At 43.2% G+C, this 18,415-nt stretch overlaps 1 protein-coding gene across 2 annotated transcripts in view; it reads left to right on the top strand.

Annotated features, from left to right (window-relative positions):
- Positions 1 to 857: 857 nt before the first annotated feature.
- Positions 858 to 18,415, top strand: part of BEND7 (BEN domain containing 7) — a 47,320-nt gene continuing 29,762 nt past the window's right edge. For both annotated transcript variants that reach the window (XM_063153744.1, XM_063153745.1), the window contains exons 1-3: positions 858 to 1,131; positions 4,904 to 4,987; positions 14,442 to 14,741. In XM_063153744.1, the coding sequence (XP_063009814.1) occupies positions 1,071 to 1,131; positions 4,904 to 4,987; positions 14,442 to 14,741 (445 nt within the window). In that variant the 5' untranslated portion in view covers positions 858 to 1,070. The remainder of the gene's footprint in view (positions 1,132 to 4,903; positions 4,988 to 14,441; positions 14,742 to 18,415) is intronic.

Below are 18,415 nucleotides of genomic sequence, written 5' to 3'. Positions count from 1 at the left end.
CAGCAGTCATAACTGTAAACGCCTGGGTCCTTTCTCTACAGGCAACAGGCAAAAGCACTCTCGGCTGTAAAAAAAAAAAAAAAACACTCCACCCTCAGTGAATTTAGCACAGTGAGCAAACTGGAAGTGTGGCTGAAGGCGTCAAGTGGTGAATAAATCAAAGCACTAATTTCAGCTGTGTTTGGGCCAGCCGTATGGCTGCAGTGACCTCACGGTGACCGTCGGGAGGGCTGCCAGACGCCCTAAATCTCGCTCCTCTGGAGAGCCGAGACTCTCTTCCTCTTGCTAAGGCGATCCAGTTTTTGGCCGAGGGACTCCCTTACTCTCGCTAAGGCGATCCAGGTTTGGCAGAGCTCAGCCCAGCTGGCGGCTCGGCGCTCTTCTCCAGGCCTCGGTCCATGACACCAGCGGACACATCGCTGCGATAATCCCTGTAAAACACGGCAACAAACAGGTGTTGCCATCGGTTCCTGAGGTTTACCCACTTCCGCACGCCAACTTCAACCCCCTCCCCGCCGGCCCTGGCCCGGTCCGGTTAAACACGAGGAGTTCCCCCCGCCGAGCCCCTGAGGGGAGCCGCGGGCAGCACCGCGGTGCCGAGCGGGCAGCGCCGGTGCCCGTGTGCGAGACGCGCGGCGGGAGGGGGACACAAAATGGCGCTGCCCCTCAGCCCCTCGCCCTCAGCCCGCGGCGGGGCCGAGTGGCGGCGGGCCGGCCCCGGGGTGGCGGCGGCTCCCGGCCGGCGGAACCGCCGCCTTCCTTCCCCCAGCAGGTGGCACCGGGGTCCCGGCGCCGGCGGCGAAGCCATTGCGGGCCGCCCTTCGCCGCCGGGCCGCGGCCGCGCAGCCGGCGGGGGGGAAGGCGGCGGCATCGCCCCCGCGGGGCTCCCCCCGCCGCACCCCGCTTTTCCTCAAAGTTCGGGGCGGGAGCGGGGGGGAGACCGGAGCCAACTTGTCCCGGATCCCTTTATTCGCCGCCGGAGCCGCCGTCTCTCCCAACCCCCGCGTGTATTGCTGATCGGAGGGACGGAGCTCGGTCCTGTGTCCGCCCCGCTCCTTCCTGCCCGCACCATGGAGTTCGCCCAGAGGAAGAGGAGCAGGAAATCCCAAAGCTTTAAACTGGTCAACGAAGGTAAGGCGGGGGCGGCCGGGCTTTGTTCGCTGGTCGGGGGCAGCCCCGACTTTTGCCCCGGGGGGAGCGGGGCGTTATGAAACGCCGGCGCCCCCGGGCCGCCGCTCCCTCCCGGCTCTGTTATTGAACTCCGCAATCCTCCGCCTGAACTCCCCGAAACCATTGCACGCCTATCTTTTTTTTTTTTTTTTTTTTTTTTAATTTTATTTCTTTCTCCCCCTTCCCGTTTCCTCTTTCTTTTTTTAATTATTTTTTTGCATGTGTGTTACGTGTTGTTGCAAAACCACCACCTCAAGCCTCCCCACCACCACCTCAGGTGGACGTGTTATTTTTTTCCAGGCGGAGAACCTTGCACAAAATAAAGTTGGATCGTGTTTAGTGGTGAATCCTGCTTGGGCGGGGGGGAAAAAAAAAATCGAGAAGCGAGCAAAAAATAATGACACTTGAGCAGCGACAGAGCTCCTTAGCATTCAACTCTTGTGGATTTATTGTATTTGGGGTGGTTTTTTTCCTCTCCTCGTCTGTGTACATCCTTGTATTTCAAAGAAAAGCTGAATCGAGATCGCTTTATTAAAAATCCACGCAGGTAATTAATTGTACGTGGGCAGGGGAGAGCCGCTGGCATGTAACTTGTTCGCTCGGGGTGTGTTTGCTTTTGGAAAAGAGGATATTTTAAAAGGGATCGTGAGGGGAGAAATATTTGAATTCATGTCGGGCAAGAAGCACAGCTCTGTGTTTCAGTCTTCTTGTTGTTGTTTTCTTTAATTAAAGGGGGAAAAAGATAGAGCCGCTGGTAGGCATTTTCACAGGTGGACTTCCCAGCCCTAGGGATTTATTTTGGTTGGGGATTTATCCCTTCTCTAGCCGATGAGATGTTTTTGCCCTGATGGAATTGAGTCGAGATCGTTTCTCCTTTTGTGTTCTCAAGTATTGGACGGGAATATCTCCATGAAACGCTGTGTGTGTCCTGCATGCCAAGTTCAAGGCAGGTGACTGCTTGGGTGTAATGTCACGCTGGTGAAAAGGGGGACACACACACACGAGTGTCAAGACTTGCTGTCTGAGGAGTGCTCTGCAAAAATTACATTTGAAATGAAGAAATTCAAAGATGGAAATAAACTCACTTGGTGGGAATAGTAAATAATGACTGGTGTATCGTGGTAGGGGAGTCTGGGGCATCGCACATGGTCCCTGTTAAAGCCAGAGGGGCAGGGACTTGCCAGACGTGTCTGAAATGCATTGGAGGTCTGTATCCATTAGCAAACCCATCAAGGGTGTAATTTTACAGAGAACGAGTTTGCTTTGTGGGCTTTTGGTACTGAACATGCTCCCAACTTGGAGGCAGAGTTAGTGCATGACTGGGCTGGAGCATGGAGGGAGTGAAAGCAAAATGGTAAAATAAAACTGAAATTTTGCTTTTTTTTCTTTCCGTCCTAATGGGCCTGTAAAAAGAGTATTTGCCAAAAATAGGTTACTATTATGCTAATCTCAGTTGCCACTTCTTACAGGTTTAGATATGCCTCAGTGTATGAGACAATCTATTTAACCTTATTTTAATAGGTAAATCCAGTTATGATGGTACGTTATTAATAATATTTTATCTGTGGTCTCTTTTTGGGTGTAGAGAATCAAATACAAAGCTACACTAAAAGCATATGCTAGAGAGAAAATTATGTCTTTTTACTTTGAGAATGGAGGAGATAAAAATCAGGTTTTGTATATGAGTCTGCACTCTCATACTCTTTTCTATCACAGTTGATTAGAAAGATAATTATGTATAAACAGTTGTCTCTTGTTATTGGCCTTTGCCTCTTGCAGGAGTTACTCTGTAATGTCACAGGTTAGTGTTTACTGTTGTGAAATTGATACAGTTTTCCAGTGCCTGGACTGGAAAACTGTATCATCCAAGGCAGAAAAATGAAACCAAAGAGAAAAGGCTATGCTGTATGAATTGGTTGGTAACACACCATCTGCTACTGATGTGTGCCCATACAACGTTTATTCTGTCCCAAAAATGACTTTGAGCACCTTATCACAATGATCAATAATGACTAAATCAAGAAGAAGTCCATTGCTGTGCTAAACCACAGCCAGCTCTGGGGTGAAATGTGGTGACTTTAAGGCAGCAGCTGCAGACCAGAAGAATATTGTGACCAGCTGGATGTACAGGGAAGTGCTAGAGAAGAAACTGAGTGTAATCTGTATATCTAAGGACCATGAGTCCCTAAGTCATTTAAGTCCTAGTTTCCTCTTACTTGCTTCCACAGATCTTGAATGTCCTTGAGAGGATGAAGGTGCAGAGCGTGGCAGGCAGACCCTGACTGGCTGTGGCCATCAGGTGCCCACCAAGCCACTTCATCACACCCTCTGCTCCACAGGACAGCTGGTGATCCTGAAAGGCAGCACAAACCCTGCCAGTTTAGTCTCATAAAAGAATCTTTTACTTCCTCTATGTCGTATCTCAGATTTCACCTTTACCCATTTCATAGGCTGGGCGTGCTTGGGAAGCAGAGGAATCCTTTGTGTAGCACCTCATCCCTGACCTCTCCAGTTCTGTGCTGTGTTCTGGGTTGTTTCCCCCTCATTTTCTTTCCAGGCCCTTCCCATTCCATAGAATTGCTGTGTTAGGCTCAGTTTTAGTTTACATACTGGGTTGTTCCTCCTCCTGTGCCTTTGAGACAGTTGTGCTGTACAAATAAACACACCTAAGAAAAAAGTGACTTCCAGGAGACTTTTCCAGTTCCTGTGCCTGTATGTGGAAGGAGCTGCTTCTGCTGCCCTCCACTTGTGTTACACCTTTTTAAGTGAATCCCCCCAAAGTCCCTTCCATGAGTTAATCTCTGCCTCACTTTTTGTGAGGCAAGTAAACATAAAACCAGTTTAAGGAGGGAGTAGCTGAGAGCGTTGGGAACTGGGAGGGCATGGAAGGAGTGAGGTGGGGAGGTGGCTCTTTCAAGACACTGAATATATTGTTCAGTCTGGAGTGATTTGCTGAAGGACAGAGTGTGTGCCAGTAAGAGAGGCAGAAATAGCATCCACGAGAGCTGCCTTGAGTGACTTTTTTTTTTTTACTTGGACTTACTATTTCTCTCTGTGTAAACAAAGCTCTGGTTTTAGTGAACACCTGCCTGGTGCTATAACAGAGACCTTCACCATAAAATATTCTTTTATTTAAAATAGAAACTCAGTGGTGATTTTTTTTTTTAATATCTTGTAACATCTCTGTATATGAGATGCCAGTGCTAATTCTTCAAGTCATTACAGGCATTAATTTCTAGAGGTGAATATCCTAAGGTGTCACTGATCCTCCTTTCTTCAGAACTGGGAGGCCAGTGACATCAGTATGAGTCAAGCTGAGCAATAGAGCCCTGGTGTACCTTGCTGATTCCTTACTGAGGTGAAGTTTGAAAGTTTGCCTTGGTCTCTGGGAAGGTAAAGTTTTTATTATAAATCTGCTTTCCTTCTGTAAAGCAAGAAGCCAGATAATTGGCATCTGGTGGGATAATTTGCTGTGAAAATGAACACAGTAATTTAGGGCAGGCATAGCTATTCCCTAAAATCTGTGAAATATTTGAGCTGAGTCTCTCCAGTGTGAGCAAAGGTTTTTTAGGAGGTGCTGATACAGAGCACATTTTCTGTGGTTAATTTGATGTACATGAAATAAACTGCAGATATATTGATAAACTGTGTTGTAAAACTGTAGCAATGTGTTCAGTGTTCATTTTTTCCAGATCACTTGAATTCTAATTTTTTTTATCGTTTTTCATTCCAGATTACCATCATGAGATATATAAGATCTCTGACTACAGCAATGATGTTAATGGGGAGACCAAAGAAACACAACCAGTTTTTTTAGGTATGTGCTTGTGTTGATTAATTTTCAGGCAACATTGCGTGGCCATTTGCAATTAGAGAGGAAAAAACCTCTGTGCAAGCACAGAAAGTGCCTGCCATTGTTTAATATGACATTCTCTTCAAGACCCTTTTATTCTATGAATTGCCAATATATCCTTTATTAACACTGCTAAAAGTTGTAATTTCAGACATAAATGTTTATTAGTGTCTACACACAGTGCTAATTATCACTCACTCAGAGAGCCAGATGCTGACTCTGCAGTTTTGCAGCTCTGTGCTCACCCCATTTACATTGCATATTCCCTGGCATGCTTCACTGGCAATAGTTTGTGTAATTGGGGTATTACATCTTTGACATCTGGATAACAGAAATTCAATTTCCAGGAAGCTGCTATTTGTTTGGTTTTGCTTCTGCCTTGGGTGGGATAGAGGATTAATGTGCTGTCTTAATGTAATGTCCTTTCACCTCTGGAGCTTGCCTGCTAATCCTGGCATGGCAAAATTAAATTAAATCAACAGTTAAAAATGTGTAAAGAAAATACAGAAGTAATACAGAGTCTGCAGCATGATATGAATTACAGCACATCAGTGACTGTCTATCAGTGAACCTTTACCTTTCTTGTGTGCTTTTTATCCTCTATAACTCCTCAGCTGCAGAGTGCTTCTTCCTTTCCTGCTTCTATCCCCTTCCAGTTGCATCCAGGGCCTCACCTGGACAAAGCCCCTCTTGGCAGGCTAAATTCAGAGAGAGGGGCCAGTTTTTTGAGCTGTATAAAGCAAGCTTGTGAACACTCTGTTCAGGCTTTGGAGAAAGCAGATGCCATTGCCCCAAGAAACTTGGGAATGTCTGCCTCTCCTTTTCAGAACCAGGAGCCAAACCATTTTTGTGGGGTGATTTAAGGTTTCTGGAGCCTGTGTGTGTTGCCTCCTGGAGCCAGCAAGTAGCATTGAAATGTGGGAATTGGCACCTGAGGTTACTCTGCATGCAAAATGCCTTTGTCTCCTAAATTCATAGTGCCACATCCTCTTCTAGAGGCCAGAAGCAAATGGCAGAGAATAGGAGGATGTGTTAACACAGGTGTTGGAGCTGCCTTAAATTCCCTTCTCAGCTTTTCACCATTTGAGCAAGTGTTTCTTCCCTACACCCATTTCCAAGGAGAAGCAAAGGCCACTGCTGTGCTCTGTGTTTGGATTTCATGTTCTGGAAGCACTTTTGGTGAAGTCTGATAAACCTGATGGAGTGAGCTCCACCACATGTTTACTTGAAATGCTTTTTCTTCCAACTCTAAAGTCATGAGAAGTCGTTCTAGCAAGAATTAGGCATCAGCCAGGGTGCTCAAAGAATGTGCAGAAGTCTGTGCTTTGACATTTGTGCTGCAAGTCAGACCCACTGATCTTGATTTTGGCTTGGTTGTGTTGTCCTTAGATTTGTTTGGGTTTTTCTTTTTAAGTAAGTCCAGCTTTTCATTGTGACTGAAAGTGTTCTGGCATTTAAGTGCCTCAAGTTCACCTATTTCAAGAGTCAGTCAGAATTTAACCTTTAAGAATGTGAATCCTATCAAGGATCTTCCTTATCAGGTACAGTCAGGGTGTAATCACTGCTTCACTTGATTTCACTGCTTTATGCCAAAATTTATCTGTGGAGGATGTTTATTCCAACTTGGTGATTTAGAGTCAAGTTTGTTCTCCAGTTTAAGTGATCCATGGGATCAGCAGCTGAAACCTCAGTGTGATGCAGCCTTTAGTATGGAATGGATGCAATGATACAGCATTGAAACTATTACTTTTAGGGAAGGTAAAATGTTGGTGGCAGTCTAAATGAGTGAAACTTTCTGACGAATGGGATGTGGAAATTGAGCATGTTAACTCAAAACTGCTGTTGAGAAGAGGGGAGCTGCTAGGGTAAATGAGTAAATCACAAGAATCCAGTTTGTTTAATTTACAAATCAAATAAGGATGAGATGTTAAGAAGGACCTGATGAACCAAAATGATCTTTTTTGCACCAGCATAGATGGGCAGAGAAATTTGGAGTTATCAGTGCAGTTAAAGGAACATGGCACTGGATATGAGCTCTGTGCTGCAATGGTGTAGAGTCCAAGTGCTGTCTGAATAGAGCTTGGGAAGTTTTCTCATGTAGTGCAGTGCTGGGAGTGGGGATGGGGTGGCTTGTCCTCTCCCCCAGTCCTTTGTTCTGATAAGATGATGAACAAGAAGTCACATCTTTCAAATGAAGGACATGCTAAGCCCAGTCTTTACAAGATTCCAAGGGAATGTGGAATATCACTGCTATATTTTGTGGATGAGGACTGGCATGTCGTTTGTTTTGAAGGAAAGGGCTTAATTATCTGATAGCAGGACAGGCTGCTCAGCCTGAGAAGGAGGCTTAATGCAGAGTGAAATGCTTAAACCTCAAACATGGGTGAAATTTAAAACAGACCTGACTTCCATTTTTCCAGTAGTCATAGGGCTGCTAGCCCAGACTTGGTATTACAAGCCCTTGAAGGGACCATGTGCATTTGTGTCTTGTGGACAGTGATGATTAAACTTACACTGTCTATTAAAAAAATCTTTTGCATACACCATATAGCTTTTTTTCAATCTTAATATTATTATTACCAACACAAAAAAAGTGGAAATACAGTATACTTCCAGACTGAGTGTTTTTACAATGCTTTCAACTTGAAATTCAGGCTCTATGTTTGAAAGGTTAATGCAGAAAACTAATTATATTATCCTGGTAATCAAATGTGTGATGAGACATTTGTCTGTGTAATTAACAGTGAAGAACTTTTATAGTTTCATAAAATTGCATGCTATGCACAGTGTGCTTGGAGCATTTGTTTTGAAGAGATGTCCAAAACAGAGATGTTTATGACTGATATAAAGTGGAACTGAAATGTGCTGTAATGCAGGTGTCTGTGCATTTTACAGCATTTCCCATTGTTGGAATGGAAGGCAGCAGATTAATAACTTCTCTGTGTCATGGTAAAAATAAATAATGTGTTCTTGGAGCAGGGGAGCAATGCATAAGTTACTCACTAATTTCAAGAATTTATTCTGTCCCAGAAATTATATCCTTTGCAATTTATTCACAGAGAAAAAGTTGACTTAACAAGTAACTTCACAGACTTGTGTTACTGTTAATAGGATTATATCCCAAGTCTGGTTGTTGCAGTAGTGGCTTCTGTAATTAAGACTGCATAGAAGTTTATTTTATGTATCTGTGTTCTCTAATGATCTAACTTGGTAAAGTATTTCCCTTTGGGGCTAAAGCATGGTCTTGGATATTTCCAAGAACTGGGGGAAGTTGATGTGTATCTATTATTACTTCTTTAATTATATGACCCCATTAATATATACTTTTATTGAATAGTTGCTCACTTGTCCTTTCCCAAGTGCTTTAGCTGGCACAGTGTGGCATGAAAGTGTGTAACTTGGGTTTTTGTAGCTTCTCCTGTTGGGTGTCTTGAAAGTGTTTCACCAGGGTCTTCCCAAGATTTGCTTTGTTTGTGGTGAGAGTGGTGGCTGGGCCTCCTGGTGTGACCCAGTTTCCAGGGAAACAACCCCCAAAGCCTGGATGGTCTGAGGTCTGATCCCGGGTTTGATTCTGCAAATTTCTTTGTTACATTGGTGTTTATGGGGTTTAATAACTTTGGTCTCATGACAGGCAGGGTTATCAAACCATGTGTTTCTGTGCTGTCTTTGTAAGAGATCTGATTTGAGGGTGATCCAGTTTTCCTGCATATCTAATTCTAGTGCTTTGTGTGGTGACATGAACATAGCAAAGTGCTTTGAGGTGATGTTTTAGAGCATTGCTGAGATGCCTCAGCTCAGACAGCTTCAATATCCCCACGTGTTAATTTAGCAGAGTCAAATTCTCCAGCTTGTAACTCATGCTGCTTGTGTGACCCTCTGACATGGTTCATGCCCTCCCTGCTGACTTGGGGTTTAGGTTTTTAATTTGCCAAGGATGTTGTTGCCTAAGTGTAGAACCTTGTATGCTGGCAGAGACCTGGGATCACTTTTTTGGGAAATGAGTGCTCACCCCACCAGTTTAGTTCATGGATGCCTGATTCCAGTTATGCACAGAGAAGCCACAGTGAGACTCCACGTGATTGAGGAGACCTTTGCTCTGATAAGGAATCATGCACATGGATCCTCTCTTTTCCCCATGCTGACCTCTGCAACTTTCTCTTTCAGGACAACTTGTGGTACAAGATGACCAAAACATAGCTAGATTTTTGAAAATTAGGATTTGATGTGGGTGTAGTTCTTGCTGAGAAGGGATGCTGAGCTTCCCTCCAGGATAACTATCTCTGATGGAAATACCTGAACACTGTGTAGCATTTCAAAAGGTGTTTTAGTGAGTTCAGCCTGGCTGAGCAGTGGAGATGTGTGCCCTGTGTGCACTTGCTTCCTGATTCCTTGAGCTGAATCAGCCCTTTACAGTGTTCAAACACAGCAGGAGAGTTTTGCTGGCCCCCTTCCAGAGAGGGCAGCATTCAAATGGCATCTAATAAATTGTAGTTTAATATGCTTAATTATATAACCCTTTGCACTTACTTATTATTTTTTTGTTGAGCTTTCACACCATATGCTTCAACTTCCACTTTTTCTCACCTCTGAAGCCTTGTTTCCACACAAACCAGGCTCCTGTTGTCAGCTCACATGTGCTTGTCTGGCTGCCTGTCACTGCCATTCCTACCCTTGCAACAGCTCCACCAATTTCAGCCTAGTTGGACACAAACTGAGATAAAAGTAACTTCAGTAAGAAGCCTGATCTAGGAAAAATCCCTGTTTGTATGTTCAACAAAGGAAAAAATTCCTTAGGTGTTTCCTCTGTCCAAAAAACATAAAATTAAACTATAATTAATAGAAAAATTTTATTTTCAAAGTTAATTCATGAATATTTCCCAAAATATATGAGAAACATAAATATTAAAAATTAAGGAAGGAATTGCAAAATACTGGACAAAGAGGACATGATGGTTATTTGGTTTTGTGAGTTGAAGGAAGGAAATCTCAGATACAGACATTTGTCCAGCTTTAATTCTGTTCAGCCATTTACTTTAAAACACACACATTAATACAGACATGGTTGCCACTTCTGTGATACTGGGATAAAATTAATGCTTGAACATATCAATATGGTCACACACAATTTTATAACAGTTTGCAGTGCTATGATAATATTTGATAAACTGTTCAGGGAAAGTATAACAAGGTGTTGGTAGGCAGTGTGATATATTAAGTTTAATAAACATAGTAGTAAAAAGATGGACAGGCATATAGGAGCAAAGACTGTAATAAATAAATTATAATTAGTGTGTTGTTAACTGGAGTTGTTTACAGGCCTGTTGCTTCAGACAGCTGCACACTTAGCACGTGGGTGCTACTGGAACAGTTTTCTGGTTTCCATTTGTTCCTTTGTCATTTTAAACATTCTTGCAGCTTTTGAATCAGGAAGTTTTTATGTCCTGTAGACTTTTAGTAAGGAGATAGATTGAAATTAATTTTGAGGAAATTACTGTTTATGTTGTGTAGCATTTATTAAAGGGCTTTATTTTGGGTTTTGTTGTTGTTTTTATAAGATTACAGTCACATCACATAGGAAAAAAATAGGTTGTTTGCAAGGGGTCATCGTGGAAACAACTGTAACAGTAGTTATTTAAAATTGTTAATATGTTTTTGTTATGAGAATTGACATCTCTATATACAAGTTCCTAAATAGGGCTCTAACTTGCCATGTAAGTGTCTTAGTGTTTTGCAAGTGTCTTCAATGGTGTCAGATAAAACCCAGGGATTTACATGGGGTATCCAAATGGCAAATCCTGTAGGCAGCCTTTGGAGGCATCCCCATCTCCTTGGAAATGGTGAGGAGCTCTGGTATGTGTACAGAGAGAGGCTGAAGTATGCACCACTCTTCTCAGGCTCAGCACCTATCTCAGAAAGCTTTGCACAGACAGGCAATGCAGATTTCTATGTAATAAACTGTTTTTTCCCAGTGCTTCATTATTCTATTTAGCATTTAAAAGAAGGCTGACTCTTCCACAGGACATAGTAATTTGAATTGTTGTGTTTTCTCTGTGCCCCATCTATTTTTTTTTTTTTCATTTTTAAATTACGTGGTTATTATCTGTGAAAATTATCAGCAGTGGAATAACTGATAACAAAGTGCTGTCCTTGGGCTTTAGAGCTAATAGCTAAATGAGATAACCAGGGAGCAAGAAGTTAAAATCTGTCACTGGTGTTGCACCTATCTGCAGATTCAGGTGGTGTAACATCATCTGCACTCCACTCCTGTGGGGAGGATGCTGCTGTTGCTGGTCAGCTACAAACTAAAAGCTGGAAAAAGGCATGATTGGGAGAGGAGAGATGTAAACTTGCACTGAAGACTAAGTCAGGTTTATAGCCTGTAGGATTTCAATGTGCTTTCTTGCAAAAGGGAAGACATATCTTAAAAACAAAACAAACAAACAAAAAAAATCCCTGAAAAAACGCTAAAAACTCAAACCCCAACAAACAAGCTTACAAAGGGTGAATCTCCATGTAAGGATCTACCTAATCAAAAAGATAAGTTTATCTAGGGTGCAAGTTCAGGGTTTATTGTAACATAAATGTAGTGGTTTTTTCTGTCTGGAGTTCAGTATGCTCATGTCACTGTATAGGAACACTTCTATATAAAGGAACAAGGGAACAGAATCAAGGCTGAATAAGCTCAATTAACATTAATATTTTATGTAATTGGGGAAGGGAAATTTAATCTTTCTAACAACATGTCACCCGACCAGACACGTAGCACAGTCCCTGCACCCAGCAGAGGAGGTGGGTGGGTGGGAAGCTGTTTTGATACTCACACACATTTTGCCATTGAATACAAATCCAAATTGCCAACTTAAAACTCCCAGGGTGATGTTAAATGGCACGAGAGGAAGGGATTGCTGCAGGCTGTGGTGTGGTGGGGACATTTGGAGCTGGGATAGGGGCAGGTGCAGCTGTACAGGAGAAAGGCAGTGTGCAGTGTAGGGCTGTATCTCAGTAATTGGAGTCCTGTGCCACTCTGCAGCCTTTCAAGGTTGGGAACTGCAAACAGTCAACCCCTGGCTGGGTTGGGGCCAAAAAGTGTCATTTTAAAGGAATTGGTGCTGTTACTGTTAATGAAATCATACCCACACACAGAAATCTGCAGGCAAACCAATAAAATAAATAAATACAGTGCAGAACTTCCTCGCAGAGGGTTTTTCTCACTGTGTTAGCTGGAGTGGAAATGGTGCTGGAGTGTTGCTGTACGGGGTTGGCAAATATTTTTCTAAGTTTGGACTGGAAGCTTTCTTGCAAGCCGCCCACTCTGCTCGCTGGATGGGGGTGGGCTGGAGCCAGCTGGCAGCAGCCCAGGGAACCGGTGCACCAGGTCAAGCAGGAGGTGCTGGGATCCAGCAGAGCTTGGAGCACATTGCTCTGCTCCTCTCCCCTTCTGCTCGTTCTCCTCCTAGAACAAAACCTCCCTGCTTTGGGTGTTCAGCACCCCGGGCTTGCAGCAGTCCCAGCCACACTGAGCTTGGCCTGTGTTGGGGAGGGGTTTGCTGCTCTTTTAGCTGTCTGGTTTAGCAACGTGCACCTAAGTTTAGGCAGCTGAATGGTGCTATTGAGTTGATAAAATTGTTCACATGCCTGGAATTTAGCACAGTTTCAAGTACCTTGTTGAACCAGAGATGGCACACCTTGCATCTTGGGTTTTTGGAGAGGAGTTTTTTTTTTTCTTCTAAAGTTTCTTTTGTACAGTTGCTTTTCCAAAAATAGGTTTATTTAGGGAAGCAGGAATATAAATTGAGTAGTATTGGGAAAAGGCTCCCAATATTACCAGTTAGATTGTGCCTGGGCCAGTCTGACCCTCGCTGCTGGGCCAAAGGCAGCAACTGCGGTGTGTCACCCCAGAGATACCTTGGCTTGCTGGAGATTGCAGCTGGGCACTGAACAAGTCCAGGCTTGTTAGGAACCCCGTTTACGTCAGGAGGAGAACTTCAGGCGATGGTGAAGAGAAAAAGGAGAGGATTCTGCTGGAGGGTTTAATGTCCAGAGGTTTATTCCATGGTTACAGAGGTCTGAACGTGAGCAACTGCTCCAACAGAATCCCGGCCGCATGCTCTGATCACCTTTTAAGCTCAGGGACAGGGGGAGGGGAGGTACAGGTGAGCCACCAACCAGGTGGGAGGGGCAGGGTCTCAGGGGAAGATGACACCCAGACAGGCCAATGACCCCTGGGCATAGGGGCATCCTTTGAACTTGACCAACCACACGACGCCTTGCTGGAATGTTCAGCCTGATTGACAGGACTCACTCAGCATGGGGGCAAGGGGGAAGGGAGAGAGGTACAGGCACACCTGGGGAAGTGACCTGGAAGTCTAAAATGGGACATTGCAGCACACCACAACATTGTAGAGGATACCAGGCATTATTGTATTAAGTATTCTATAAAGGAAGGTTGATTCATCAGTTTCTAGATCTTACTTATGACATTTGCTTAGGGTATTTGATTTTTCTATTACCAGTAAGGAAACCAGAAGCTTCTTTCTTCAGAAAGGGCAATGAACACTTCCTTATTACTCATGAAATGTAATGTATGCTTTAACAAGCAAAACAGGCTAGTATCTGCCCAAAACACATCTATTCATTGTGCAATCAGCAGTTTCATATGTAAAATTAATACTGAAATGGTGCCAGGCATATTAAGTATGCAACTTTTATTATTTAAATGCCCTGAATTTATTTGAAACAGTCACATTTTTCTGATATGTATTTTCATTTTCTTTTTAGAATCTACATTTTTAAGACATCCAGCAATTCAGCTATCTGCAGTTACACACATATTAGCTACTGTTTAATTCATTCCTGTATAATCCAGTATTACTAAATTCTGTGGAATAAGGAACTAATTCTGTTCATTAAAATCAATAAAATCAATAGATGCAGTGCTGTTCTGCATGTGTGTGGTGTGGTGCTTTCTGTGCTTTTTTTTTTTTTTTTTTTTTTTTTTTTTGTAGGATCTATCCTTGAGCACACATAAAGGGTCTGATCCTTTGGGCTTACTCATGGAAAATATCCACTGATGTCAATGCCTGAATAGGATCAGGCTCTTAAAAGGACAGTTTATTTGAAATTGCTGTGGCTGTTATTATTTCCTTCTGGTAAAAAATTAATCTTACTCATGAAAGCCTTAGAAACAACATCAAGAAAGCCAAGTTCAGCAGGTCTTTCAGGCATGAGAGCTGTCAGCCATGGCTGTGTGAAGGCATAGCCTGGTACATCCCAATGACCATTCAACCATCCCTTTTCTCTCTCCTTGTTATTTATTTATTTATTTGCTCCAACTCTTATTGGCATCTAAAACCACTAATTGCTACCCATTACTGTTTTTGCTAATTTCCAGTGATAACTGTGGCTCTGTTTTCATTAGGAGATGAAAGCCGGGAAATTAAAAAACAAATTACAGGGATGAGAAGATTACTGAATGACAGCACTGGAAGAATCTATCAACGAGTTGGCAAAGAAGGAGAAAAACTGAAGGAGGAGCCCCAAGATTTAGACTTAGCCTGGGCCCAGCGGCTGAACCCCCCTGCAGAGTCCCAGGAGAGCCTTCATCCGTCCCAGAGCGGAGCGTGGAGTGAGCTGTCACCCCCCGGCAGCCATCTGCCAGGGCAGTACGGAACCAGATCCAAAACATTCCAGAGTCAGGCTCGAACTGTGGCATCCAATGGTATGACCTGTCAGACACTGAGAATGGTGACTTTGTTCTCTGCTAAGTATCTGCCTTTGTTGTGATGATATATTGTAGCACTGCGCTGAAAGCAGTTAGAGTTCAGAGTCTGCAAAATGAGCACATAGTTATCACTTCAAAAAGGTGTGAAAGTGGGCACTGTACATTCTGCTACCATCTGTCTTAGCTTTTAAAATGGTGATGGAATAGAATTACTCAATGTCTTTACAAGCTTAATTTCTATACAGTACTTACTAAAACAGCTTTTGTCATTGTTATTAAATTCATGGCTAATTAAATGTCAACCTCTACCACTCCTCTTTGCTGTGAGTAATGTAGCACTGTTGTGACACCACTTGTGGAGCAGGATTCTACTGCCTTTCATAAAGGGGATGGCAGCAGCCTTATAACAGGACACTGAACTGCAGGTACAGCCTTAGGCTTTTATTCCAATGAGACTATTGGAGAAAAGAGATGATGGAGTCTACCTGTGAACAGCATGTTCTAGAGTGTGGCCCATCCAGTACTGGCAGAGAATTCTGCCCTGAAGTAGATGGCAGTGTGCCTTTAAAATGCCTTTTTTATTATTAAGTCCCAGAGAATGGAAGTTTTGCTGCCAGATTAAAAAACTCTGCTGTCAAAACCCCACCATAACAATCTTCTAAATATGGAAGGACCCAAAAATTCATCACACATCTCCTTCTTTGTCCTCAGAGGCCCTGGGCACTGGCAGGGACAGTTCTCTGCATGCACAGAAGTGCCCAAGCCTGCATAGATTAGGTGCCTTGTTCCCAAATCCAGAAAGTAGGTGGAGCAGCACCTCTATCCCCTCAGGGGCCTGATTCAGCATGTGAGCTAAAATGTGTTGACAGGATTTGGCCCTATATGCAAGAAAATGTCAGCTTTGATTTTTTTTATATGTGGAGGAAGGATTCAGTTGACTTACGATCTCTTACAGGTTTGAAGTGGTCAGTGGGACATGGAAGGGTCAGGTTGAGCAACCTCCTGGGCTGGACAGGAGAAATGCCCAGGCTCCCAGCCCTTGGGGGAGCAGCCCAGGAGGCACCTCCCTGTGCAGCTGTCCTGCTGCTGAAAGGAATGCAATCTTTTGGGTTATTACATAAAGGAGGGTGTGGGCCCTCTCCTCTGGCCGCCTTTGAAGAGACAATCTGTGTAGCAGTTGGGTTTGAGGTGTCTGCCTCTGATGGGGATTGTGATCCTCACTCCTGCTTGGGCTCCAAACCCTGGTCTCTGGGGAAGAAAAACTTGTGATGCATTTCTAAGCAGCAAGAAAAACTTTTGATACATTCCTGAGCCCTGAAACTGCTCCTCACCCAGTACAGAGCTCTTCTGGGCATTTTAACAGCCTGATTTCCCTCATTCCTTGCATTGAGAGCCTGAGCATCAAACTCAGTATTTTAGATATTATTCAGAGGATGGACAAAGTTCTTAAAAGCTGGGTGTAGAAATGCTGAACAATACTTCAGGGGAGGTTTTACTCCTTGGTTCTTACCATGGTGTTTAAGTTACCAGAACAAAACTGCCAGACATAATATTACCTGGGGCTGTCAGGCTTAGCTCATCACTGAGAAATGTTCAGGCATCTGTAGCAGGTGATCTGATCTGATCTGAGTCCAGAAACTCTTTCTGTCCACTGTGGATAGATACTATATTAAAAAATGAAGATCTGTGTTGTAGGCCACCTGAACTGCTCAAAGTTGAATGTAACAGACACATCAAGTCCATCTCAGTGATGCACTTATCTACTCACAGGGTGAGGTGGTTCAAGGAGAGGCTGGAATAAATGTTTAATAGGTGCTGGTGTAGAAAACATTTATGAGAAAGTTATTGACAGTGATGCCTGGAGAGGGTACCTAGAGCAGAGGCTAGACAGAGTAAGAGAAATAAAGTAGGGATTTAATAAAAAGGCCTTCAAAGGGCACACGCTGGGCAGTGCAAGAGCCTGGCTGAGGCTACACCCAAGATGGATGAGAGGTCATGAGTTTTTCACTCTTTTATAAGTTTGGTCCATTTACATATTGGGGTTAATTGTCTAATCACAGCTTCAGGTAATGAAGTCACATTCTCCCAGTTTTGCTCCCCCCAATTTGCTTTTGTTCATACTTTTTGGGGCCTGGAAAAGGATTTTTTTTATCTTACTAAACTGTGAAGAGAACTTTCTAACACTCTATATGAATTTCAGAATTATATACTAATGCAGTACAAAATCTGAAAAATGAGACAGCTAAAACTTAAGGCATCAACAAAAATAAAAGAGGAACAGGGCAAGCCTAGACATTGCTGCAAAAGAGGGAAGAGTATGTGAAAACCAAAGGGATTTATTCCCACCCAGACTTAAGGTGCTGGTTCCACAAGTCAGGGTGTCAGGTAGACATCTGTGACCCACTGTTTGTAGTGAAAGCCACCTGGGACTACAATGAGCACCATGTCTGTCCTGTTATAGACAGTAAACTCACACTTGAGTTTCATTTCTTGTGTTCTGTACCAAACCCAGCAGTGATACAGCAGCTGAATTGTTTTTGGGCTGCATCAAGATCATTTTCACTGGGTAGCTCTTGCATGCTTTTCCAGTATAAACTGGTAGCAATGTTAGTTACAGTGAGTGAATTCCCTCTCAGCAGATCCAGCTGGAAGAAAACACTGTCCTGGGCTACTTGCTGCTCATGTGGGGGAAGCAACTCCTGTACTTGTGGCATCTCCTTCTCTCACTCACACAGGCAGGTATCAAATTTGCCTGCTGGCCAGCTTCCAGGAGAGAGGGAGATGGCTCTTTAAAGACTCCTTCATAAAAATAAAAAGTCTGATCTCCTTTTAAAATTAAAAATTGATTTATAACAGTTGAAAAGGGCTGCTTTTGTCCTCTAAAAATGATAAAGATAGTGCTTAGAACAATGACTGAGAACACTCTACCAGATATTTCTTACAACACAATAACTGATCAGAGGAGGGAGGATAGAAAGAAAATAAAAAACCCTCATGAATATGTAAGGAGTCAGTAGAACCCTGCTTTGATTTAAAATATTGGTGGTCTCTTTTCCCATTCCCAGTACCTATGGTAGATTTACATGGGTAATTTCTATCAATGCTAATGGGGATTATAAAGTAAATCCCCTATGCCTCAATGGGAAAATAGACCCTGTGGTTTTCCATCAGGAGCCTGTGTGCCTGTGTGTTTTCATTAGGAACATGTTACATTGCAACAGGAAAGATGCACAGGTATTTACTGATACAATTTCTTCATGTTTTCACATGCAATTCACCGTGATGTAGAGCCTTGGTTAAGAAGGAAACAAAAGCCACCAACCCTGTTTCCCCTCAGAGTCCTTCAGATATCAGTTCCAGGTGAAACCACTTCCAGAAGCCCTCTAGAATATTGAATCCTGATCAAGAGAAAGGACAGGCTTCATCCCAAGGATCTTTTAGTCTAAAACAACTGAGAAAGGACTGAGGGAAGGATAGTCTTACTTTGTATTTGTCTGTTAATAAAACTCTTCTAAATTCTGGGGCTCCCATTTCTGGGTACCTGTTTATCTTACTGAAAGGTAGAGTTATGCTGGTGCTATTAAATTATAAGTTGTCTTGAAATTCATCTACTTAAAACATGTAGGTGTATTGGTGGAGCCAAGTTGAGGGATTCTGATTAATCTGCTGCA

This window comes from Melospiza melodia, chromosome 4, assembly GCF_035770615.1.
Source record: "Melospiza melodia melodia isolate bMelMel2 chromosome 4, bMelMel2.pri, whole genome shotgun sequence".
NCBI classification, from domain to species: Eukaryota; Metazoa; Chordata; class Aves; order Passeriformes; family Passerellidae; genus Melospiza; species Melospiza melodia.
The sequence above is the reverse complement of the archived record's forward strand: the minus strand, read 5'-3'. Positions and strand labels throughout refer to the sequence as shown.